At 37.8% G+C, this 25,605-nt stretch overlaps 2 protein-coding genes across 3 annotated transcripts in view; one reads left to right on the forward strand and one right to left on the reverse strand.

Moving 5' to 3' along the window:
- Window positions 1-387: 387 nt before the first annotated feature.
- kiaa0040 (KIAA0040 ortholog) lies at window positions 388-8,465 on the forward strand. Its single transcript, XM_079612167.1, has 2 exons — window positions 388-579; window positions 3,949-8,465. Exon 2 carries the CDS (start codon window positions 4,480-4,482, stop codon window positions 4,804-4,806), a length of 327 nt encoding a protein of 108 aa, XP_079468293.1. The 5' UTR covers window positions 388-579; window positions 3,949-4,479; the 3' UTR covers window positions 4,807-8,465.
- Window positions 8,466-9,228: 763 nt separating this feature from the next.
- Window positions 9,229-25,605, reverse strand: part of tnn (tenascin N) — a 38,405-nt gene continuing 22,028 nt past the window's right edge. The window contains exons 7-15 of one of the 2 annotated variants that reach the window (XM_079612163.1): window positions 19,338-19,601; window positions 17,110-17,373; window positions 16,659-16,789; window positions 13,686-13,824; window positions 13,378-13,529; window positions 13,163-13,259; window positions 12,873-13,037; window positions 12,632-12,795; window positions 9,229-11,214 (exon numbers count right to left, since the gene is read on the reverse strand). In XM_079612163.1, the coding sequence (XP_079468289.1) occupies window positions 11,089-11,214; window positions 12,632-12,795; window positions 12,873-13,037; window positions 13,163-13,259; window positions 13,378-13,529; window positions 13,686-13,824; window positions 16,659-16,789; window positions 17,110-17,373; window positions 19,338-19,601 (1,502 nt within the window). In that variant the 3' untranslated portion in view covers window positions 9,229-11,088. The remainder of the gene's footprint in view (window positions 11,215-12,631; window positions 12,796-12,872; window positions 13,038-13,162; window positions 13,260-13,377; window positions 13,530-13,685; window positions 13,825-16,658; window positions 16,790-17,109; window positions 17,374-19,337; window positions 19,602-25,605) is intronic. The other variant, XM_079612164.1, reaches the window with a different exon arrangement.

Below are 25,605 nucleotides of genomic sequence, written 5' to 3' on the forward strand. Positions count from 1 at the left end.
AACTGACACAATTTTACATAACCTAAAGTCAAATACAATTTTCCTTTTCAAATCTCATTTTGATGAGTGAGTAAATAAACCCTGTTTACTGTTCATTTTATAAATGTAATCTACTAAAAAACTCAACTGCTATTAACTTGCCCTCATTCAATGTGAAGTATTAATTTAGATTGTATTGCACTTCAATCCAATATAAAGGCATAACAATTTCTTAAATTATAAGAAATCATTCGAGACTGTTCTCTAGTTCCTCCATGCACTTTCAACATGCTGAAAACTTTTTGGTGGGCACTATGTAAACACAGTGACACATTCTCCCCACCCTTCGTTCTGTGACATCACAGGGAAGTTGAGTTTATAAAGTAACCACAAGAATGCAGTGTGTGTCAGGCGAAAGAGCTGCGAGCAGACAGAGGGCTCTTTCTTAAAGCGTACGGCCTACAGTGACTCAACTCCTCCTCTCGCACGCAGGTACAGCGCAGCGTACAGCTGTGGATATGTGCCTTCCAGTCAGAGCAGCTGAGAGCGGGGTTCTGGGATGCCCGCTGAGACGTCTGGACTGACCTCTGATCAGAGCCGGTGAGTTAATGCTTCTGGGCTGAGAAATGATGGATGACTGTCCTGGTGAGCATCTGCTTGTCACATGTGGGCATAGCTGAGAACAGCTAACTCAATTCAGGCCATATGCCCTTTTAACTTCTGAGTTCCTCCCGTGTCGTGACTGATATTCTGTGTAACGGAGAAGTGTGTGGGCATGCTGAGAAATGTGCTTTTCTGTTTTGATATATAGCACATGTCCATCGGCTTAGCTTTCTCTGTATTTCTAGCTGATATTCCTTACATAACTTGACCTTTTTCAGATTGGTCCTGGCAAAGATGTGGTAAAACTCAGTCTGTTCATATTGCCGCCCGGGATTTTACACTCTACTTTAAAGTCTGGAAAAATATTGCTGTTTGGCATCACCAAAGTAAGAATGCTGGAGATACAAATCATTCATGAATATAAACTGTGCGCCGTAAATGAAGGGCAGGTGGAGGCTTATACGGGCTCTTTAAAAGTCCTCTGCTTTTGTAAATATTTCCATCACAGGTCTATAGCAGGAAGCAAGTGTTTGATTCTAAGACAGACACTTTAACTTTAGTTTAATACAGAGCTTCCAACAGATGAAACTAAGCAATTGTGAGTGAAGCTTTCTCAGCCATGTTCGCCCTCTTTCTCTCAAACACAGTTTGCGCCCTGAGGGCCTGTGCTGTATTTAGACAGTGTCCTCTCTTGTGCAAGGTTAATCGTGTCCCTGTATTTGTCTTCTCGAAATGTGTTCAATCTGGTTGTGAGTCTCAGAAAAAAAAAAAAAAGCCTTTACTATCTAGGTGAATCTAACAACCTCCTCACGAAATGCGGAGGAATTCGACTTGATGTGCACAACGGCATGTCTTTGCTTGTAACTGATGTTGTCGGTGAAATTCGGAGCTCCATCCTGGCTTTGTGTGAAGCTGAGAGAGTCTTCCTGTTTAACATTCCTCTGCAGATCTTAGAATTATTTAAAGGGATTGTTCTTCTTCAGAAGGGTCATGCTGAGGAGGTGAAGGATCAGAGTAAGAACGGAGAGCTGAATGCTCTTGAAGTCTCACGCAAGTCTACGACTGAAACCTCAAAATGGAAAACGAGATGTGATGCTTTTCAGCGTTAAACTGAGATTTTTTCTTTTAATCGTCTTTATTTGAAGAGGGAGTCGCTTCCTCTTGCATAGGTGTTTTTCACAAGATTCTGCTGCACAAACAGACTTCCTGTTGAGAGACTGTCTGCAGGAAGCAGGGCAAACACACTGCACATATGCTGAGGCTTCATTGAGTTTGTGCAACACAACATTTTGAAACAGTGAGTTTGTGAAAGAATATTCATAATATGTAAATCTCACTTTTAAATGTGTACTAAGCCATTTTTAATGATGGCAAGAGACCACAGGCAGGTTTTTCATGCATTGTTCAATTGTGATATTTTGCTTCTATAAAATGCTTTCTTTCAGATAGTAGAAATAAAACATCTAAAATACACATTATAAATGTACATTTCTCAAAATTACTTTTTAATCTTTAATCATTCTTTTTAATCATTCCATAACTCAGAAATTATATCTACCGTCTGGAGAGAGAAAAAACATCCATATTTTTAGGAATATAATGTTGATTATAATGAATATAATAAAATGGCCAGGAATAAAACTGGAAAGTTTGGGAATGTAAGTGCTATTAGTGGACATACATTTCCATACATTTGGACATACATTTCCAAGAAAAAATAAACAAGAATTTTGAACCTGCCTTTATCCAATGTTCACATTTATGTTCTGCAAATGTAAGTAATTTGCATATTTAATTAGATAATGACTTTCTAGAAAACTTAACTGAAATTCAAAACAACTGTCTAGATGTTTGTGATTAATCAACTTGGAAAATAATAAATAAATGGTAAATGGACTGCATTTATATAGCGCTTTCACAGACCCAATGGCCACCAAAGCGCTTTACATTTTGCCTCACATTCACCCATTCACACACCGACGGCGGTGTCAGCCATACAAGGCGTCATCCAGCTCGTCGGGAGCAGCTGGGGTTAGGTGTCTTGCTCATGGACACCTCGACACTTGGTCAAGTGGAACTTAGCCACTGCCGCCCACGGTGATATCTGTATTTTTGGCCTATTCACCTGTGGTGTCCTACATTATAAATAATTTCTATAGTTTTATACCAAAAGAAATAAACAGCATGTACGGTCTCTTTTGAAACCGCTTCATGCGACTTAAAAATATTTTGTTTCGAATCTGTAATTCGGAGCTTGTATCAAACTCACCAATTCACATGATTTCAGCGAAGGAGGCTTTGTTACGTCATATTCAAACATGGTTTCGAAACATTTCACAGTTCTCACGGTTCACTGCTGGGGGGTGGTGGGGGAGCTATTCACGAGTGTCCAATTGTTTTAACTGATGCTGGGTCAGTTGTTTAATGTAGGTTCCTTTTTAATGAATATAATGAATTTTCATACTTATCCATGTATAAATAGAGAACATTGAATTGCTCCTAGTTGGCCTATTGCCAGATCAATTATTATAATAGCATTACTCTAAATACTGTATTCAGTGCTTTTAATTTTTCAGGAAAACTTCATGATTCCACACATCAATAGGTCTAAGTATAGTGTACTAACCTTGAGACCAGTGTCCACTTAAACTTACCTGTAATACATCGGGTAATCTTATAGTACAAATTTACTTCATTATTATTATTATGTTCATGGCATTATGTTGCTGTTGTGTTTGTTGGCCATGTCAGTTAACTGTCATGTGGTGGTTTTCCAGAGCGTGGTTTTCCTACCATCATTGTGGAATGTCTATTGACGTCAGTGTAATAATGCATCATCTCTCATTGTTTTAGTAATATATTTATTATTATTACTAACTTACTTACTTGCTTATATGTTTGTTTGTTTGTTTGTTTTAGTATACATTGATAATTATATATATATATTTATATAAATATTATATATATATATATATATATGAAAATAATAAAATAAAAAACAATACTAAATCAACTTTCTGAGCAACATTGAATTAACTATCAAACTAATTCTACAATCTACAATATGAAGCTCATATCAAGTTGATGTTTTTTTTAACAGTGCACATATTTGCAAAAAAATATATAAATAAAAAGCATATACAAATATGTGTTATAGCCCAGTCAGAAGCGTATACAGTTTGGTTCTTAGACCTGGTGTGACTCGTGTAGCTGTGCACTCATGACTCTGTCCTGCAACATTGATGAGAGTCAGAATACATGAGAGACATGGAATCACTGGAGGATCCACAGCTGACTTAACTTCTGCTCTCTCTTTCTCGATATTTATTTCTCTGTCTCTCTCTCTCTCTCTCTCTCTCTCTCCAGAAATGCCCCAATTCCATCACATCTGTGAGAGTCAAGGCAGAAGAGACTAAAATAGAGTGGGTGTCTCCAGAGGGACTGATGCTGAGAGGAATCCACCCAGTATAAACACGACCCACGATCTCCGCAGTCCTCACAGCCACAAGATATGAATCGTCAAAAGTCAAAGAGAAACATCTCATAAGCAATGCATTGTTGTCAGACCCCAAAGGCAAGGCGTTGTGTGAGATGAATGGTGAGGTTTGGGATTAAAGCAATAACTGTGTGCATCAAGGATTTTTAAATTGTCCATCCATCATTTATTACGACGGCCTTGTGTGATACTTCCTCAGGATGGGACTATGACATCAGAACATTTAACAGGCCTAAACTGAACTGAAGCACAGTGACAGAACAGGCTCAAATGGACAGTTTCTTGATCTCCAGATAGAAATCCCATGCTAATTACTGGTTTAATCGGATCTACAGTGGCTTTACATCTCAGATCACATTGGATTTGATCTCTACAGGGATTTGAAGAACTCTTGCTGAACCATGAAGGAAGGAATCCTGCAGTTTTTCAATGATATGTGGAGCCTGGCTTCATCCAAGCATGACCAGAGCATCTACAACACGGTTTGCCTGGTAGTGCTTCTGACTCTGCCGCTGGTTGTGCTCTTCACATCTGTGCTGGTGTGCTGTCATTGTTGCTGCTGTCGTAATGCCGGTGGGTGTTGTCGCGGCAAAGGCGAGACCTCAGTCACAAATGTGAAGTCCGAAAAGAAGAAAAAGAAAACCGGCAGTCAGAACAGTGACGACTTGTGGATCTCAGTCAAAGCAGATCCCCTGAGTAGTGACAGACTTGCACTCACTATGGTGTAAAAAGCCACGTTGAACAATGAACAATTTCATATTTATTTATCTTTATGGTACATGTAAAAGGTACAAAAATATGCCTGAATGTAAAAAAAAAAAAAAAGAAGGAGAGAGAGAATTTCAAGAGACTTTTTGTATAGAAGTGAAATTTAGGAGTGAATGAATGTGCAAGAATATGCTTTATGATATGTGTGTGGTCCTGAAAGGCTTTCCAAAAACCCACATTGTAGGTGAAAAGAGATGCATATCTGTCATTATACAACAGTTGGTCCAGGGCCTTGGATTTGATTTGCTGAGATGTGTTCTTGCATTTGACTGCGCTGCTTTTCTATTGAGTTTTGTGTGTGAACATGCTAGACGGACGTGTTTGATCTCTGTGCTCATGCCTTTCTCGAGTCTCGCGCATCACATTGGATTTCTAAAAATGTGGCGCTTAATTAAAAATAGTTTAACTTTTTTTTTAAACGCATCTCTAGACCTTGCATTTTTTCATTTCACTGCCATGCGTCTCACGTTTTTAAACGCAAAAATGTGTTCTGTGTGAATGGCCCTTAATAGGGGCTGTCCAAAAGCTCCAGGATTAGTATCACTCCGCTTATCTGCGTTTGTGCGTTCCGGCGAGGATTTTCAGTGACTCTTTCTGCATGTTACATTGTTACGCCACTCAGTGGCAACAAGTGACTGTCATTGATTCGTTCAGTCAGCAGCGAAAATAGTGACTGTCTATATGAGTGAGATTCAATACGAAGCTACTAACCGTCTAAAGGAGTGAGTCATTGAATCATAATGGAATCGATTAATTCGAAAACAGTGATTTATTTTGCAAACGAAAAACAACTGTTGTGCTGTCTATTGCTAGCAAGTGCAACAGTTGATTCTGGTTTGGATTCATTTGAAATGTGTGCATTTGTGCCAACACGATTGAACACAGTATTGCAATATTGTGTCTAAAATATAAGTTCTATCATGACAACTCTCAGGATATTTTTAGCATGGCAATGGATATGACAATGTTAATTTATTTGGTCTTGGCAGATTAGATCTGCAACGCTGCTGCTGCTGAATTGCTAGGAACTTGCTACTGCCAATACATACGCAGATATGCTGCTGTGAGTATGTAAGTAAGACTAGGGGTGCACGATATTGACAAAATGTGATATTGCGATATCGATAATGAATATTGCGATATCGATATTAATTTCGATATTTCAATTCCGATCGCTCAAACCACTTCAGGAAGACTGGGCCGTATTCCAGACGAAACTGGACAAGTGCATCTGGTTGTTGAAACCACATGTAAATTTTACTCCAAACAAATTCTAAAAATGTAATGTGTGAGAGCATGTTATAGGTTATATGTTATAGCCAGATATGAGGACGCTACTGCAGCACGCATCACCGAAGCTGAGCATCGATTCATCAAGCCAACGTGCAAACTATCGCAAATCAAAGTGAAAGTAAGTCGCAGACGCTTAACACACAATCATCTTCATTAAAAGTAAAGAAATAAAATGATCAGGGATGTTGTCGCTCTCTCTTATTGCGGTCTTTGATTTCGAAATTTTAGCTGACGATCAATAAAATGCAGCTCATAACTGTTGCTTTCGGTGACGTGGACTCCATTAAATCTGCATATAGCGCGGGAATTGAAGATCAGATTTATATCCGTTTTGCAAAAACACATTTATGTGACCAGGTGTAAATGGAATCGGTTTGATAAATCAGATAGCTATCTGATCTGAGAAAACACATGAAGCGGCCAGGTGGCCTGATGTTTTTACTTGTGCGCTGGTGTTTGCGTCAAGCCGGCAAGTGTGTGTGTGTGGGGACTGTGTGGGAGAGCGAGGGAGAAGTGAGAGAGTGACGGCGATTAGCTTTGGAGCGAGTAGCGACTAGAGTCATATTGAGAGAAACAAAGTGTCTTCTTTCTGACCACTGTGGGAAATCTGTAGCATGAAAAGTTAACCCTCTCCTTGATTGCATGTTGTTTATGGAGAAGGAGAACCAGGAAATGAGTCGGGGGAAATGCAACGCTACCAAGCGACGTGTATTTTTCGAGAGGTGCATGTCGGACGCATCATAAACAAAATATCGCAAAATTATCGCGGGACTTTCGATATAATATCGGGCAACATGATATCGCGATAACGATATTGATTCGATATATCGTGCACCCCTATGTAAGACATACTGCTGATGCACAAATAGAATATATCAATTACCCATAGCAGATCTATACAGGTGAAGCTGGGGAGGTGGAGGGTTAGATGAACTCTGAAAGTGTGCTGCAAACTGCTATAGTGAATGGTAACCAGCCGTTTAAATGTTGAGCATCGGTCAATGACCATGACCAATGGCTGCTGACATGAACCAATCAGCTTGTGCCAAGAAGTTAACGCAGTAAATATCATCAGCTTCTGTTAATGACCAATCAGCCTGCGCCATCAAGAGTTTCATGACAGAACTAGGCATTTACTGTACTCAATATGAACTTCTCGTTTATTCAACTGCTGTACAAAAGAAACATCACACTCGCAGTTGTGTTGTTCGTCTGAATATCAACACGGATGTGATTATACCTGCGATATTCTATCGGAACAACAGTAATAGCCAATCGCTTGATTAACATTTCTAATCGAGCCAGATGTCAGAAATATGTAAGAATTCCAAAGAGCTTTTCACAATTACAAACGCTTCTAAAATCTGCACTTAAACCAAAACATTTCCCAAAGATGTCAAAAACATCTAGTGATGCACTTAGTGGGTCGCAACCACTTGTCCTTCACTCGAAGGATGCGATGCATTTAAAATGACTTGCTTGAAATGGCTTCAGAAATTGATACTTTCCCACAAAACAATTTCCCTATAAATATAACCTGCCTGTCTTACTGTCGACTGACTAAACCATAATTTAAAGAAAAATGGGAGGGGGAGGGGGGGGGGCTGTTATGTTGGCTCTGTGACGCATATGGATGAATTTACTAGATTAGAGTATAGATCGACAGCTCAAAGACACTTGTCTCATAATCTCCCCCTAAACACCTATATTCACAATAGAGTGAAAATGATTATACTGATCTCAAAACTGTTGGATACAGCATTATCATCACAGTTGTGTGTAATTGGGCTTGCTGATAAACAAACTTTGATCTTCTTGCATTATTCAGATGCAGGGATGTTTGCAGTGCCATAATTAGATGTTTATGTTGTTACTTCAACACGTTCTGATTATGCATGTCAGAAAGTCATGCATTAACACCCACCATCAGGCTCCTTTTTCACGTAACTGTTGTGTTTGGCTAGCATGCATTTTTGTATGATCGGGTAAAGAAACCACTGAATTATTCATTGCATAATCAGTAAAGTTGGGCCACAACTTTAGCTGGCTCAAATGGACACAGCTTCTTGTCCTTCATTGATTTTGGTTTCTGGTACAGCTGGATCAAAGGAGAACATTGTTCTGTTTCCTGTGCTCTCGTTCAAAATATGTGATAGCAAAGCTTTGATTAGTCGAGTTCTGTATGAAAATGAGTGTCAGTTTGTATGAATATGCTTCTCAAAGTCTGTTGCTATGCAGGTCAATGCATGCATATATTTCCAGCCTTGTTTTTCATCCCAGTTTTTTGGGGGATATACAAAATTAAATAAAATTATTTTAATATTTATTGGCCTGTAGTTCGTTTTTTTTTACACCTGTCAAAGTCAACAAACTTAACTAAAGGTATACACTCACTAATGCTGCATTCCAATTCAGAGTCTGCATTCTGTGCTGACGCCGATGAAGGCTGTCCCAATTCGAATGCTCCATCAACTGCGTCCTCCGTTTCCCGTGAAATGAAGGAGATAACAGATGGATCCTTCGAGGCCTTGCCTACCCCAGAATTCATTGACCGCCAATGACGGCATGATTGTTTTTAAACTGCTGAATTACACTTTTAAACACAAGTATTGGGTTTGCAACTTTCTCAAATATCCAGTGATACAAACGTAAACATTTTAAAAAGCTGTTCAAATGTTAATGTGGCAAGCAGGGCGGGTCCGAGAGCCGTGAGAGTACGGCGTGAGGCCGGCTGCGTGATTGATGATGAGCGTCACCGGTCTCGAATCTCTCACGGAGGAGCGACGACAGTGAAGGACGACAGGACCAGGCCTGGACTATTTATGTTATATTTATGTGTGTGCGACAGTCGTCCGAGGGCCTGCTGCTTTTACTTTCGTTTTGTTGTTTGTTTATTTGATATGATTAAAAGTTTGGGAAATGTTCGCCGGTTCCCACCTCCTCCTCCTCATAACAACATACTGTGTATCTTACTAAGATGCGATTATACAAATTTGACATATTTTATATATAGAGTCGCTAATGACCCGGGGTGTGTATCAGTGCAAGTATATTTTTTTCTGCACAACAATAATCTTTGATAACTGAATAAGTGCAATTCACTTTTATTCCACAAAGTGGCAATGTCTGATACACAATGATGAAATGTGACATTTCACTCATAATTACTGCAGACAGAAAACAAAAGAATAGGAAGTATCATCAGCAAAACTTGAAATGGCTCAGAGATTTACAGCAAGTACTGAACGCAATCAAATATTAGTGTCACTGTCACTTGATGGTGGATATAATGAAGAAGCTGACACTGATCAAAATATTGATAATGTTGAAAATTATAGTTTTGATAATATGTTTGAGATTGTGAATATGAGGCAGATGCTAAATATACTGGGAAAGGAGCTCTGACAAAGACAGTGATGATGATGATGATATCTGCTCAAACTGAACCCTTCCAAGCTCCAAAAGGTAACAAAATATGCTTTATTTTATTCTTCTGTAAATGTTACCTTAATATCAGGAGTTTTATGTTATTGCGACAGGTAGAGATCCATGTGTATTAGATATAGACCCGGGTCGCTAAAGACCCGAATATGTAATAATGAATGCCAAATATTCATGCATTTAAGGGTTAACACAACTTAACCTAAAAAAAAACTGTATTATCTTTCAATTCTGCTTTTTAAAGGCTGTTCAGACTCAGAAATCATGAAATGAATTGCATTTTATTTTATACACAAATTATTTTTTTCTCTGCATATATAATTTACTCTAAAGTGCGCTTTAAGTTTTCACAGAACATCAAATGGTTCATTCACATTTAAGAGTGTTTCTAGCACTTAGTGAACATTTTCCAGCCATGGACTGCCCCATTGCTGCAGTTTTCCATCACATAACAGTCCTGAGCGTCAGGAAATTCTCCCCTGGCTGATGGTTGCGCACACCCACTGCCCAGATCCCTCCACACAAACAGACCTTGTTTTGTCTCATGCTCCAACTCACACTAATGCAGGAGGGGAAGGTGGGGAGAGGAAATATAACAAACCCCATTCAAAACAGTGATTCAGCCATGGACTGATGTGGGGAAAGTGAAGCACGCAAAGCTGCAGGCTGAACACATGAGACCTGTAGAAGAACCAATACAGTCCTGCTCCTGCTGAGGCTGATATGCCGCCTCCTGATATCAGTTCCTCTATAAGAACAGTCATTTTACCGCTATGGTCTAATTTTACACTTCTAGTTACTCTGAGGGCAACCGGCCCACTGCAGAGACAATGACGCTGAAATGCTGCAATTTTTTTTTCGAATTTCCCATTATTTTTTGGCTGTAGAGCCAGTCAAAACTGATCCTCATACGTGTTTGAAAGATTCCAAATGCTTTTTATTTCAACAAACTTTATTTCTGTAAAAATATGTGACACTTAATTTGGTGTCTGTGTCAGGAATTATAGTACAACTACAGTACACATCCAGATGGAAGACATTATAGCTTAGACTTTATTATAAGACGTCTTTTTTATGCATGACATTTAAATTTGATCATAATTGTCAAATATTATGATGGGTGAAAATCATTAATATCCATTAAAAACTTTAGAAATTATCATACAGTACAAAGTCCTTTGTTGCAAAACACTGTAATAAAATAAAAAATAAGTTCTGTAAAGGTCATAATACAATATCCCCTTACTTATTGAAAAGCACCCTTTGAGTAAGGAATGGCACTGTGATGTCAGTTCTCTTTCATATACAGTGTGTATATATACTAAATTAAAGAACTAAAGCATATTCTATTTCAAAATCTGCCTTTTGTAACATGATACAAAATACAGTTACACAGCATATAATCTACATCTACAGTGGCTTTCCTGATATAAAGACCCATCCTATTCCAACCCGGTTTGATCCAATTCCCACACATTTTGGATTTTGTAGTTTTTGTCAAGTGATTGTTAATACACAGCTACCCTCCTCTTCAGTGACCTCTTCTGTCTGCCCGCTGCGTCCACTGGGCGGATCTTAATTTCGGCAAAGTCAAGAGAGTGCAGGTGCCCCTTCCATGGCTCCCAGTTTACTCCCTGGAAGACACAATCAAGAATGTATTTAAGGCATTTTATTAACATTCATGAACTCATTAATTATATCATTAGGCAGCATCTCTGAGAAATATAAAGCTGTAATTGTTCTGTTCTGTTGCCAGTTCATAAGTTTAGTGTTGGTAAGATTTTTAAAAGTTTTTAAAAGAAGTCTCTTATGCCACCAATGCTGCATTTATTTGTTAAAAAATACAGTAAAAACAGTAATATTGTGAAATATTACAAATTAAAATGAATGTTTTATATTTTATTTCAGCATTCATTACTTCAGTCTTCAGTGTCACATGATCCTTCAGAAATCTAATATGCTGATTTGGTGCTCAAGAACAATTTCTTAATATTATCTGTGTTGAAAACAGTTGAATGTGTTTCATATTTTTGTCCAAATTGCAATAAAAAAAAAAATCCAGGATTCTTTAATGAACAGAAAGTTAAAAAGAGCAGCATTTATTTGAAATAGAAATCTTTTGTAATATTCTAAATCTTTCACTTTTAATAATTGAATGCGTCCTCGTTGAATACAAGTATTAAAGGGATAGTTCACCCAGAAATCATTTATTTCCCAAGTCACCCAAGTCATCATTTACTCACCCTTGTTGTTCCAAACCTATATGAGTTTCTTTCTTCTGTTGAACACAAAAGACATTTTGAAGAATGTTGGTAACCACACAGTTGATGGGCCCCATTGACTTCCATAGTGTTTTTCTTCCTAAATGCAAGTCAGTGGGTGCCGTCAACTGTCTGGTTACCAACATTCTTCAAAATATATTCTTTTGTGTTCATCAGAAGAAAGAAACTCTATAAAGGTTTAGAACAACTTGATGGCAAGTAATGACATTTTTTATTTTTGGGTCCCTTTCATTTCTTTAAAAAATGTCCTAAAATATAGTGTATGTTTGGGCCATTTATATATATATATATATATATATATAATGACAAAGTTAACACTGAAATTAAAAAAATATATATATTTTTTTAAAAAGATCAGTTTTGAAAGTTGGTACCCCTTAACACCAGTTTGACATTTAGAAAAACATGTTCTACTCTTTGTGGCCTAAAATGTTGTTTTCACTCCTCAATGAAAAACATTCAGTATAACCTTCCTGTTAGCCTCACAGAAATAAGGGCTCTAATGGGAACATAAATCTCCAACCAACTTGAAAGTATCGTCTTATTTGTGAACTTATGAGATCTGATAGATTCAGGACACTGCTTTTCTTCTGAATTATTGGGTTATTCTTTGTAAATGGCTTGGCTTTAAATCCTGCCTTCAGTGTTGTAATTTGAGAGCTCCCTCTGCTGGTTATTACATCTCATTACATGGCATAACGGCACCAATACAAATCCCTTATTTGTTCAAAATATCAGTCAGCTTCAAAACAAACTCATCAGAACTTACCATACTGTGTCTGTTATCCCCAAATCTGCCGTTCAGATTGGCCAGGTGGCAGTTCTTGTACCACCAGGCGCCTTGGTGAGTCAGAGCACAGTTACCAAGCGCAATATCATTGTCTGAATCAACTGTGGAGAAAGATCCTCCCTGGTGGTAGGTCATGGCATCACCTGTGCAAAATGTGTTATTAATAAAATGACTTTGCTTCATATAACTTGGTAGGCATAATCAGATTACATAAACTCACCAGCGTTTCCTTTGTAGTTGCCAATGGTAAGTTTAAACTTCTGTTTGGATGGTGCTACTTTGAAGTTATCGTAGACGGCATATTTACGTTCTGATCCCATGCCCAAATCGAAACGCACCTCATACTGTGTCGGAGTATTAGTCAGCTCATGGATCCTATCCAAGCCTGGTCAACAACAAAAAAAAAGCATCAGAGCAGCTCAAATCAATATCTAGTTCTGTATGAACCAAAGACGTGGCTAGGTGAAAGGTTTCAATAAGCATGTTATGTGAAATCTTTATTGGATATACCAAGCCAAAATTCATCTTTCAGTTCTCCAAAGCCTTTCATATAGTCTCTCCAGCGCTTCATGAAATCTAATTTGCCGGTGTTTCGTCTCTGGAACACCTATGGTTGATGCATTGGATAAGTTGTTAGATGCAACACTCATACTATACTGTAGATGCAAATTGAATAAAAAAATGAAGACAGGAAGAATATTTCATAAATGAAACTTTGCACTCACAATCCAGCCGCCACCATCAGTCGTCATGTCACAGTACACCTGCATGCTTCTGCTACGGTTGCTATTGATGTAGATTGTGTAGATGCCACTCTCCATGATTCCATTCCTCATAATCTGAGTGCAGTCCATTGGGAACGGATAGGCCACACCCACTACAAATAACACCAATTCAATGAATCAATGATTGTTTTTATTTCCATTAACTTTCTTTTATTTCATATTTAGAGCAAATAAGGCTTGGTGATATGTTGATACACTAGGAGTCAAATAAAGGTGTGAATGAAGGAATATGGTATTGCATATATTACCTGTACTGAATATTGTCTCCACTACCCTACTCCTCTTCGAGCCCCTGTAGGCAATAAGGGTGACAATGTACTTTTTCCCCATTGCAAGGCCAGAAAGAGCAAATCTATTGTCCTGCGCAGTCACAGTTTTTTCCAAAGTCTAAAACAATAAAGCAGAGAAATCAGTCAAACAAAGAAGAACTCAGTTGTGCCAAAATGACAAATGTCTCATAGTATCATATCAGATAGGCCTACTAACAAACAGAACAGCTACAATTTAAACAGGGAACACTTTACCATAAGGTTCATTAGCTAATGCTTTGGGTAACAAAGAACAATAATTTTTTAGAGCATTATTTTTTTTAGGTCCGTTTAATACAGCATTCATTACATATTAAAATAAAATATATTCACTACTGTTCAAAAGTTTGAGGGAAATTAAGAAATTAATACTTTTATTCAGCAAAGATGCAATAAACTGATCAAAAGTGACAAAGTAATTTATAATGTCACAAAAAAGTTCGGTTTCAATTTAAAATAAATGCTGTTCTTTTGAACTTTAATCATATTAAGTGGGATTCTAACTATTAATCAAATAATACTAAAATGTATCACGGCAAAAATAAAATATATTATCGACAAAAATATTAAGCAGCACAACTTTTTTTAACTTCGATAATAATAAGAAATGTTTCTTGAGCAGGAAATCAGCATGTTAGAATGATTTCTGAAGGATCATGCGACACTGAAAACGTCTAGGTTACGACTGTACAGGGAACGGGGAAGGAGACGCTGCGTCGATGACACTATGGCGGAACGCCCTCCACGTGAATCGGTGTCTGAAAGGTATCGATTGCCGTGATATCCAATCACGGCAATCAATATTGACAAGCGACAGCCTATGACGTCACTACTACAGGGTAGCTGCACATTTTTTAAAGTCAAATTGAAGGCTTTTTAAGACCTTTTTAAGACCAGAAGAAATCAAAATTAATACCGTACATTAGGGGTGCGCAATATTGACAAAAATATATCTCGATATTTTCAAAGTTTTGTTGATAATAATTAGATGATATTTTTTGTACTGGTACCATGGCTGGTTTAGGCCTGTTGTTGACAGCAGACTCACGAAGATATACATATTTTTCATATTCTATGCAGTGGTCAGTTCACAGTAGTGACCGAAATAAAAATTTGTATTAAGGGGCAATATTTGCCACCTCAAATTGATTTCCAAGGGCATTTTCATCTATATATGGAAAAAAATTCTAAACGTATTTAGAGGTATGGATCACCTTTTATGTCAAATTCTAACATTAAAATGAAATTCTATTAGAATAACACAGTACCACTGTCAAATTAAATCATTAAATTAAAATCCATCCTTGCAGTGCAGAGGTGACACAGAAGCGGCATCCGAACAGGCATTACTATATTTACACTTAATTTACAATTGCATAAATAAAGCTATTCAATATTTAAATATGAAATGATTTATAATTTTAACGTTTTAATTAAAGGGCACTTTAAATATGAAACTAAAACCGCCAGTAGGTGGCGGCAAGTCACTGTCTTAATAAGCGAGTTGTTGGAGTCATTTATTCAACCGATTTGTTCAAACGGCTGATTCATTCAAGAAAAACAAGTGATTGTTCATTGAATCGTTCAAATGATTCCTTCAAAACGTGGATTTCAGTCAAAAAAATAATAATCATCGCTGTCTGTTGGACTATGAAATTCTCGTCGGTGAAATAAAGGGAAATAATATTGACAATATTATGTCTAAAAAGTAACTCACAATGTTAACTTTATTGTTAATTTAACTGTTGTATAAAATAAATAGCACATTTGCAATTGTGCACAGGAAACCGGCACTCTTGCTCATGTGATATTCTAATATAACAACATAATATGATATAAATATAAGACAAAAACTCATTTGGGGACATACCTGTAACTGCACTGACACATCATGCAGTGAAAGCATGAGAGACAAATGCGATGTCAGCTCGCACTCGCAGTGCCTCGCACATAGTTAATACAATGATTACAATATCATCATAGTTCATAGACAATCCAAAGCACATAAAGAATAAACTTACTATTGAACTGACATTTACTCGTTTTCTTATCCTCTCCTCTTGCGTGCAGGAGACAGACGTAGCGTAGGCTAATGGTAATACGCTGCCGTAAATGACGCGAATTGTCACGTGAACAAGCAAATCCACAAAGATAGAATAATAAAAAATAATATGTACGCTAATTAGATAGTTTTAATTTGGAAAGCATTTAGATACGTCTAAGTCAAAGTGTCATCTAAAATTGAAGACCTTTCATAAGTAAAAATAAGACTTAAGACTTTTTATGGCCTTGAATTTTAAAAATCTAATTTAAGACCTTTTAAGACTTTAAGGATCCGCGGGGACCCTGGTGCGACCGAGAAGTATAAAAGGGGCGCCTAGAGAACATGTCATCCACTTATCGTCTGAAGGGACTGTCGTAACCTAGACGTTTCCCGTCTCGAAAGGGAACTCGCACTGTGTCGATGACGCTATGGGGAACGATATACAATCCCACCATGCTGAGGGGAGTGCATGCCAATTATGGCTTGTGACAGAAACTGTCAGAAATGGCAGTTATTTCACAGAAAATGCTAAGAAACTCTCCCCCTTCAGGTCACACACAGGCTGTCAGTGACATTATTCCCTATGGTCACTGCCAAGCTATAAGCATCAAAGTGGCCTCCGAACAACAGAAGGCCTACCAAGGCCACTCATACATACATATATATATATATATATATATATAGTAAAATAACTATAAGTAAATGCAGAAATTAACAGTAACCTACATTAATACATGCAGTAAAAGTATTGTTTATTGTTAGTTCATGTTAGCTACTGCAGTATATCATTTTAATGTATTATACCTTGTAAAGTGTTACCATTAAACGGATACAGTATGCAATTGAACATGTTTGTGCGTAGAGCAAACCTGCATGCTGCCATCCTCTGCCCTGTAGGTCAGGATGTAGCCATCAATATTAGCCTGAGGTGCTTTCCATGTAATAGTGGAGGTTTCAGTCTGAACATCAATGGCTTTGAGATTCTTGGGCGCATCAATCTCTGCGGATCAACACAAAGTACTTGGTTAAATGAAGTCGACATTGTGTGTCTGGAAATGGTCATGAGAAAACAACTCATTCTAAATGAGCTCTTAATATATGAGACATGTCTCTCCTTATAACTATGAGAGTTAGCCTTCCAGTTAGTGTTGAAAAATGATGGATTCTTCCTCTTTAAGCTTTCTGTGCTGAATTAATTCAGTTATCACTACTGCTGAGACAAGACCTTAGCAAAGACCTTCGTCATGCTTCATTTGACATTTTTAGGCAGAAGACGAGAGCGCATGCACAGAGCCACGCAGCCTGCATGAATCAAATAACCTGTTTCATCTTCTGTTGAGGCTTTTCTGCTAGAGCGAGAGCCTTTCACAGCCCAGACGTAGACTGTGTAGAGAACTCCAGGCTTCAGACCAGTGAAACTGTAGGAGGTGCTGTCAGCTCCTACTTGAACCTCCTGACCGAAGCCATCTATAGAGCTGTAGCTCAGCATGTAGCCGTCAATGTCAGCCTGCACCCTGTCCCACGTCACCGACACCGAGTCCTCTGTCACCTCCTTGGTCTTGAGGTTAGTAGGAGCATCTATGTCTAAAAAGCCATTTGTACAACAGGTTAATGCACCACATTTCTGCATTAAAGCCATGCAGGTATAGGCAATGCCACAGAGAAGATGATGCATGTCCATGTAAAGAAATGCATCACTGAACCATGAAGAGGGTAGAGGATCTATCCTTTTCATTCCGATACAACGAATGCAGGACTCAGATAGCAATCGCTATTATTTCCCATCACAGTTTCATTTAATGTCCCTCTTGGATCAGTAATTTGTCTTTATCTTATCTGATGCTGGTGGTTGCTTCTTTAAAAAGTTGAGCAAATATAAATGACTTTCATTAGTGTATATTTGGAAATACTCTGTGCTTATGAAAAGTGCAATTTTCTCAAATTAGTGTTCAGCTTGATTAATGCAGCCAGCAGGTTCTGTTAGAACGTTGCAATTCATCACTACGACACAGAGACGGAAAGCAAAACAGCACTGAATGCTGCTGTATGATAGTATTTTTTATAAACATGTCATATATAAATGTCATATGAATGCTTGTGGGAATTTAAACAAATAATGTATCAAAACTAACAAGAATTTCTTGCAAGCACTGCTTTTCTGCCAGTGTCTGTGATGTTGCGTGAGCACACAATAAATAACTGGTCAATCAACACTCCTTTATATGAAATGTGGCAGCATTTGTATCAATATGTATATATAATGTTTATCATTTTTATGGTGTTATTTGTTTTGTTGTCATTTCAGTAACCTCCAATCCAATCCACGTTATTAAAATGTGAACTAATCGTTCCTGAACAATGACAATAAAAAGCTGTTTCCTACCTCAAATTTGTTACCTTGATTGATACTTTGCATTAATTTAAAGATTTATACATTAAAGAGAAGCAGTAACACAAAACATGGTCAAATATGGTAGGTATAACATGCTCAGACAGTTTGAATTAACATTTGCACAGGGCAAACATGTTTTGAGAGGAGTGATGTGTGAATTATTGTGCAATCAACAGAGATGCTAACGCACTAATATATGATATATATTAACATAAAATCTGCATTACTACATTACATATTAAAATGTCTGAAGCCAATTAAGTCAGCTACAGAAGCAAACATTATGAAACGCTGTCATTTGTAAGTTCAGGCACCAGCTACTATAAGCAACATTTCCTACAAAGTAATCTAACCGTTAGAATCTTAGATATTCCACTTGTTAAAGGCTGTATCAGTCTTGCATAAAAACACAATGTAAACAGAAATAGACAATGAGGCTCATACAATAGTGCACAGATTTCTTCTAATGCTCTTTAGATGCTGTAAAGTGAACAGTGATAAATGGTCATGGAAACCCAACAGAGGATATGCATGGGTACATTTGTTATATATCCAAGTGCTTCTGTTTGGGTTGTGTTTCCTGACTGAATGTCAGCTGCTAATGCACTTAGACCATCTGGTTTACCGTCTACAGCAGCAACTTTCTTGTTCTCTCTTTTAAACTTGAATTGCTATTAAGGAGTCTTATTATTACAGGGTTGGCACTTTAAAAGAGCTGAAAAAACATCACTTATATATGTGTTAATGATGCTTCGTCTAATGGAAAATACTATAAAACGATGGCTCCACAATATGCTGTAGAAAATTGGTAGGTTGCTGCTGCTTGCAACACTGATTCCCAGATAACACACATAAAGGTAAAATGCGTACTGTGCGTCTGCTAAATGCACAAAATGTTTTCTGCTAGGAATGCATGCAAAGGCATTGTTGGAGAGACAAAAACTCTGCCAAAAGAAATAAAATCAAGCAAGGAAATGACTGCTTAGATGCACATGAAAGCAATGAACATCTGAGAATGAAAATGCCACTCTTCCATCCACTGAGAAACTAGAAAGATCAAAGCCAAGTGGCAAGATCCCTTGAGGGAATGCTTGAGATGAGGAAAAAAAACAGAGGGTAAAGTCCCAAATCCTCACCCAGAAGGTGAAGAGCTTACCCGTCTCGGCCTCAGTCATGCTCTTCCTACTGGAACGAGAGCCCTTATAGGCCCAGAGGAACACTGTGTACAGGACTCCTGGCTTCAGAGAGGTCAGCTGGTAAGACGTAGCGTCCGCTCCCACTTTCATTTCTCGGCTGGTGCCCTCTGCAGAGCTGTAAGTCAGCGTGTAGCCATCAATCTCAGCACGAACACCATCCCAATTCACAGTTGCCGAGTTCTCTGTCACCTCCCTGGTTGCCAGATTGGTTGGGGCATCAATGTCTGTTATATAAGATGAGTCAAGGCATTCAGATAAAAAAAAAAATTCAACACTTGTTGCACCAATAAAAGAGAAAACATTTTCTAAATTAGTATTTTGTCCAGCAAAAATAATGAAACAATAGCAAAAATATTGAAACAATTTAAATTAATATTTAGATTCTTGCGCACAATACAAATAAATTAAATAAAAACAATAATATTTACATGAAATATTTATGATAAATGTACTAATTACTCAACTGCATATTATAAAAAAAAGACCAGATATTTCATATAAATTATCTTATTATTTTTTGTTGCATACATTTTTTTTTTATTAAATTATTTATTTCTTAAGTATTTTAATGAATAATGTTTAAATAAAATATTTAGTATTTAAATATTTATAAAATCCACTTTTTTTGTTTTACTTTAAACGTGATACATTTACTTCGCACACCCCCAGTTACCTGACAAAACATTTTTTACAGTGAATTGATTCTTCGTGCATTCATTAATAGATGGCAAACGTGTTGTATTTTGTACGCAAGGGAAAGTAAGGGACCGTTCGGTATTTATGGAATGGGCCACCGGAGGAAAATAGGGGAGGGTCATGCCTTTTTATTCTTTGTTGAGGGGAGGGTCATCCAACTTTTTTTAGTCTAGGGGGAGGGTCACCCAACTTTTGTATTCATAAAAACAACAAACTTTCAAAGTGGCTTGTTTTGTGCATATTTTTCCATGTAGCTCTCTCAGTCTAGGTCACCCCATAGCTAGCAGATGGGTCTGACCCAACAAAAATCAGACGCGAAAGATCAAGTCCAGGGCTGCGTTTCCCAAAAGCATCGTAAGCCTAAGTTGATCGTAAAAACGATCGTACGACTGATCTTAATATTATGGTCTGTTTCCCAAAAGCATCGTAGCTTAAGTAGAACTTGAAAATCTTCGTAGAACTACGAGTGCTCTGGAGTAATCGTACATCCTCAAGTGCATCGTAAGAAGACAGATTTATGAGGTCACCTGGACAACCGGCAGATTACACTTTTATCTAGATTTAACACACTGCAACGTAAGTAATATAATAATGTTTTGATTGTACTTTATTGTACACTTTATTTTACTCGTTTTTTGTTTACATGAATTTATAAATGAAATAATTAAAAAGGGAAGAAAAAGATAGAAATACACACCTAAATTAAATGAATTAACAAAAAAGAAGTAATGTGGAAAATATGCTTCAAAGACTGGGCAATATAGGGATGAATTCAAAAAAATCTGTCAATAACGTGCACGAAAACCAGCCATTGGCGATTTCTTGGTTGGCCATCATGTGATCCCATGCCATCTTAGTCGTCGTCCTCCTCTTCCACCTCCTCCACCTCTTCATCTTCCTCACTGTTAAGTAAGGGCACTCTTTAATGTAATCTTTTTGAAAGGTATCTTTTTATTTTTTTCAGCCATTTTGTCAGTACCTCCGCCTGTGGGTGCTTTATATAGACTTGTCTTGATTGCTAATCCACAACAGATGACGATTATTAGGTTAAACGTTCAGAATAGGAATCCATATAATGTTATATTTCAGCACTTCGCAAATGGACAGCGACTCTTAAGTAGCACGTAGAACGCGTTCTCGCGCGTTCATGTTAAGTGCATTTTTGGGAAACGTGCGTGGAATTGCTGCGAGTGTTCGTAACCTTGCACGTAGAGAGCGCTCTTAAGAGCTAAGATACATCGTTATCGGGAAACCCGGCCCTGGTCTTTTCTAGGGCTGGGTACCGAGTCTCGATAGTTTTTAGGTATCGACCGAATTGCCTCGATACTATCGAGTATCGAAAAATGGCATGTTGTTCGGTTCCAGATTTCGATACCGCGCACATACTCATATGAGACGCGTGCGCACGCACAAACTCGACGCGCATACTTGTATGAGACGCGAGGACACACACACAAACTCTCCGCGCACATATTCATATGAGACGCGAGGACACACACATAATAGGCTACCTTAAAGATGTGGAAAAGTCGATCAAAAGTGTGGGTACATTTCTCCAGACTCGATGCCAACAGCGTGCGATGCAGTATTTGCGGTAAAATAATTGCTGCAAAGACCGAGAAATACGATGAAGACCTTGACAGTGCACGGAGTAAACATAAGAGCAGAAAGTTGCTCCGTCTTCGACTGGTAAATGAAGAGAAACCTTGTTGATCTGACAGTGTTTATATTACAATAAATAATAACCTACTGAATGTACACTGCCGTTCAAAAATGTGTTGGTTTACTTGGCTAGTCAGAATTTTTTTTCAGTAAGGATGCATTAAAGTTATCAAAGGTGACATTAAAACATGTGTAATGTTACAAAATATTTCGTTTTTAAATAAATGCTTTTCTTTTTAATTTTTTATTCATCAAAAAATCATGAAAAAATGTAGGCCTATAGTTTCCAAAATACTTTTGGATACTTACTAATTAAATAATGTCAAATATAGTAAATGTATTGTTGCCATATACTAAATATTTGACTAGTCGCACGTTAATTTCTGCTTAAATACTGCATGGTATAGCCCATTCTGCGCTCAAGCGCATGTATAATCTTGCCGCAAAAACAGGCTAATGAAAATAAATATGTATTTAAAAATAACGATGCATTTTAATTGTTTATTAATAAACTCTTTTTTTCTAAATCAGTGTCCGCTGCAAACATGTCTCCATACATCTCCGCTGTAAAGTGCGCCTTTAAGAGAAATGCATCTTTCATACGGATTACATCAGATGATATTTGCTTTCGATTAGATTTTTTTCGTTTTTAAAAGTGGACATATCAAGCTTTATATAGATATTTTTTTCATATATTTGAGGCTAGTATGCTATATAGCCTACGATATGTTTCTGCTTTTTTTTTTTTTTTTTTTGACGCGCTACAGTTCACGGAGACCATGAAAGCGCGCCCTGGTTGTTTTATTTTATTTTACGAAAGCAAAACGTATTCTTGTTATTGTGAGTTTACACAAATAAAAGTATTGCGACTGATGCATTATTCTTTTCTGTATGGCCATAAATAGAGTATTTTAAATTGTTTCCACTGTTGATCGCATCGGCGCCTCCATGTCATGCAGTGCGCGCTACACACTCCGCACACACACTTGGTTAAAAAAAAAAAAACACACACACTTGGTTATGCGCCTAAGAACAGCGAACAAATATCTAGGTTAATGTTAGAGTGAGCGGCGATGCCAGACGGATAATCCTCATGTTTAACAAATCAAATCATGCAGTTTCTACCTATCGCGAGTCAGCGCTGCGCCAGTTTGAAAAAGACGGGTGTGCAGGAGTCTTTTAATGAACGTTTGGTGTAGTAGGTCTAGGCATAGAGATATCTGAACATCTTTGCCAAGCGCAAACCAGTACAGAAGTAATAATCAATAAATGATCGGGGAGGGTCATGCCTTTTTTCACAATCATTTTGGAGGGTCATAGAAAAATTTATTGCTGGCGAAGGGAGGGTCAAGTCTTTTTTGACTATTGATCTCAAAACTCCTCCGGTGGCCCCATAAATAAATAACGAACAGTCCCTAACTGCAGGAACAAGATGCTGTTTTTGTATTTCATCAGGCTTATGGATTCTCAATTATCAAGACCTGAAGAGCTGAGGATGTGCGCAGGGTCATATAGGCAGTGCGGTAAGCATTTGTGAGCAGTTTCACTGGAACTAAGAGAGTGTCCATGCAATGCAATGGAGGAAGTGAGGAGACAAGGAAAAGCAATCATCATTTAGGTTACCGTTCTGTGACTGCGGCAGGGTTAGCCGAATGTCACAATGCAATCCGCATCATGGAAACTGATTCCTGATGCCTTCCAAGATTGCTAGAATCCACAGCTCTCATTTTATGCTCTCTGATTGCCAAGGTGAGCTTATCATGTTTGACTCGTCTGGGTTTGAGACATGGACCAGAATACAAAACAACACCTTACACTGGACACCAGACAATACCAATGCTAAACGCATTTGTGAGACATTGAAAACTTCATGATACTGCAATTGCCTAGTCAATATCTCCTTACACAAATAACCACATTATATGCCAAGCAGCTCTTTTCTGTTATTTCTTATACACATAATACAGTATGTGCTTTATAAAACAGCATGTGGCCAGAGGGATTGAGCCAAACTGTCAAATGCATCTCTATTCCGGTCTCTGACCACTGAAGTATAGTCAGATTTGAAATATTTCTCCTAAATTTCTCTGGACACATATCAAGCTTCCAGGCCAAGGTACAGCAGGGGAGAGCACATAAGCTGGAAGCGCTTTTCTATCCATCATGACAATCAGGGCATAATTCATGTATATTTCAAGATGTGCATTGTAGAAGAGCACAATGCAATGCAAAATGATGCACAGAAAACGATGCGATTATTCAATGACTTGTGAGTGCATTCAATTCATCTGCATTGCATTTAGCACCGCATATAAGAAAAGAAGCTCATACTGTGATGAACACACTGAATGCAAGCATAGAGCTCTGGGTACAAAAGACACAAGGAACTCCTTAGCATGCTTTTGTAAACTAGTGCATCTTATAGTTACGATGTACATGTGTAATGTAATAGAATTAAAATATAGCTTTAATAAATTGATAAGAAAATTTCGTGAGGTAGCGTTGAATTTGTCACTATACCATATACAGTATGCAAACACTATAGCCAACACTATGCAATTTAGGGCTGTCACTTTACGTTCGAAAATCGATTGCACAATCGATCGGACCAACCAACACAAGTTTCGAAAACAGGGAATCGATTTTAACGGCCTTCTCTCGGAGCGCGTCCAGCTCGTCACGATACGCCCGCAGCGAACGCGCGTCACACAGCAACTGCAGGCTCTGACAAACACAAATTATCTACGTAGGCGAAATTTGTTTGACATTTTGAATCGTAAACACAGCCATGTTGAAGCCTGCAGAAATGTTTTTCATTGATGTTATGGCAGTCCACTCTGCTTATTGTTTTTCGAGAATGTTGCACTCCTGTTTGTCATTGTGCACGAAACTTCACGCCAATAAATCATCAGAAATATTGCTGACTTGTGCGCGTCTCAAGCACCCTTTTTACATTCGTCCTAATGCCTGTTAGTTGTCCGTGGAATTGCCTATATTTGGGGTTGAAAATGGAAACGTCTTTAGAAATGGAAAATCGATTTTTCCAATCGATTCAATTAACACTTATGTCTCAAAAATCGAACAGGATTTTTTCACAAAAGTGACAGCTCTAATGCAAATTGTTTTTGGTAATGGCTTTTATTGGAGAAAGTTTTCTGAAGTTAAAATAGGCCTTGCTCAAGAGAAAACAAACACCGGAACCATTTGTTTTAATGATTTTGAAAGCCCTTCCTGGTAAATAAAGCTTTAAAGTAGTGCAGATCAAGATGTGAGGTCTTGCTTACCCCAGGACATTAAGTTCTTTGAAACAGTCCAATCCAATGATTCTTTCCACTGAACAAATGATGCATTAAACTCCCTTGTGGTGGCAGAACTACACCTGATTGTTATGGAGGAGGTAAAGACACGTTGATTTCAGGGTAGTACAAAAGTCTGCGGCAGATTGAATGTCTTCAATTGTAGAAGAAACATCCCCTATAGTGCAATTTTATTCTTTTTATAGAGGCAGTCCTTTCATTTAATTTAAAAGTTGTTTGTGTATGGTTCCCAGGAATCGCAAAAACAAAAACTTAACAGTGCTGTTCAAGTCATTGATGCTAAAAGAAACCCGTTTTTTATGTTGAGGGGGGTTCCTCGTAAAGCCCACAATCAGATCTATAAATTTCTCAGGTCAGTCTGAATGCTTCAGTTGTAAAACATTAAAGAGTATGGTCGCCCTACATTGCATTGGATGACAAGAAGAAGAATATACACTGTGATGCACATGCACAAAATATGTCATGTCCATGAAGAAGCATTGAAAAACCATTTCCTGTTCCTACGGTTTGGTGAGACTAAGTGTGGGAGTATCTGGTGCTGTGATTCATAAGT

Source organism: Phoxinus phoxinus, assembly GCF_949152265.1.
Source record: "Phoxinus phoxinus genome assembly, chromosome: 5".
NCBI lineage: Eukaryota > Metazoa > Chordata > Actinopteri > Cypriniformes > Leuciscidae > Phoxinus > Phoxinus phoxinus.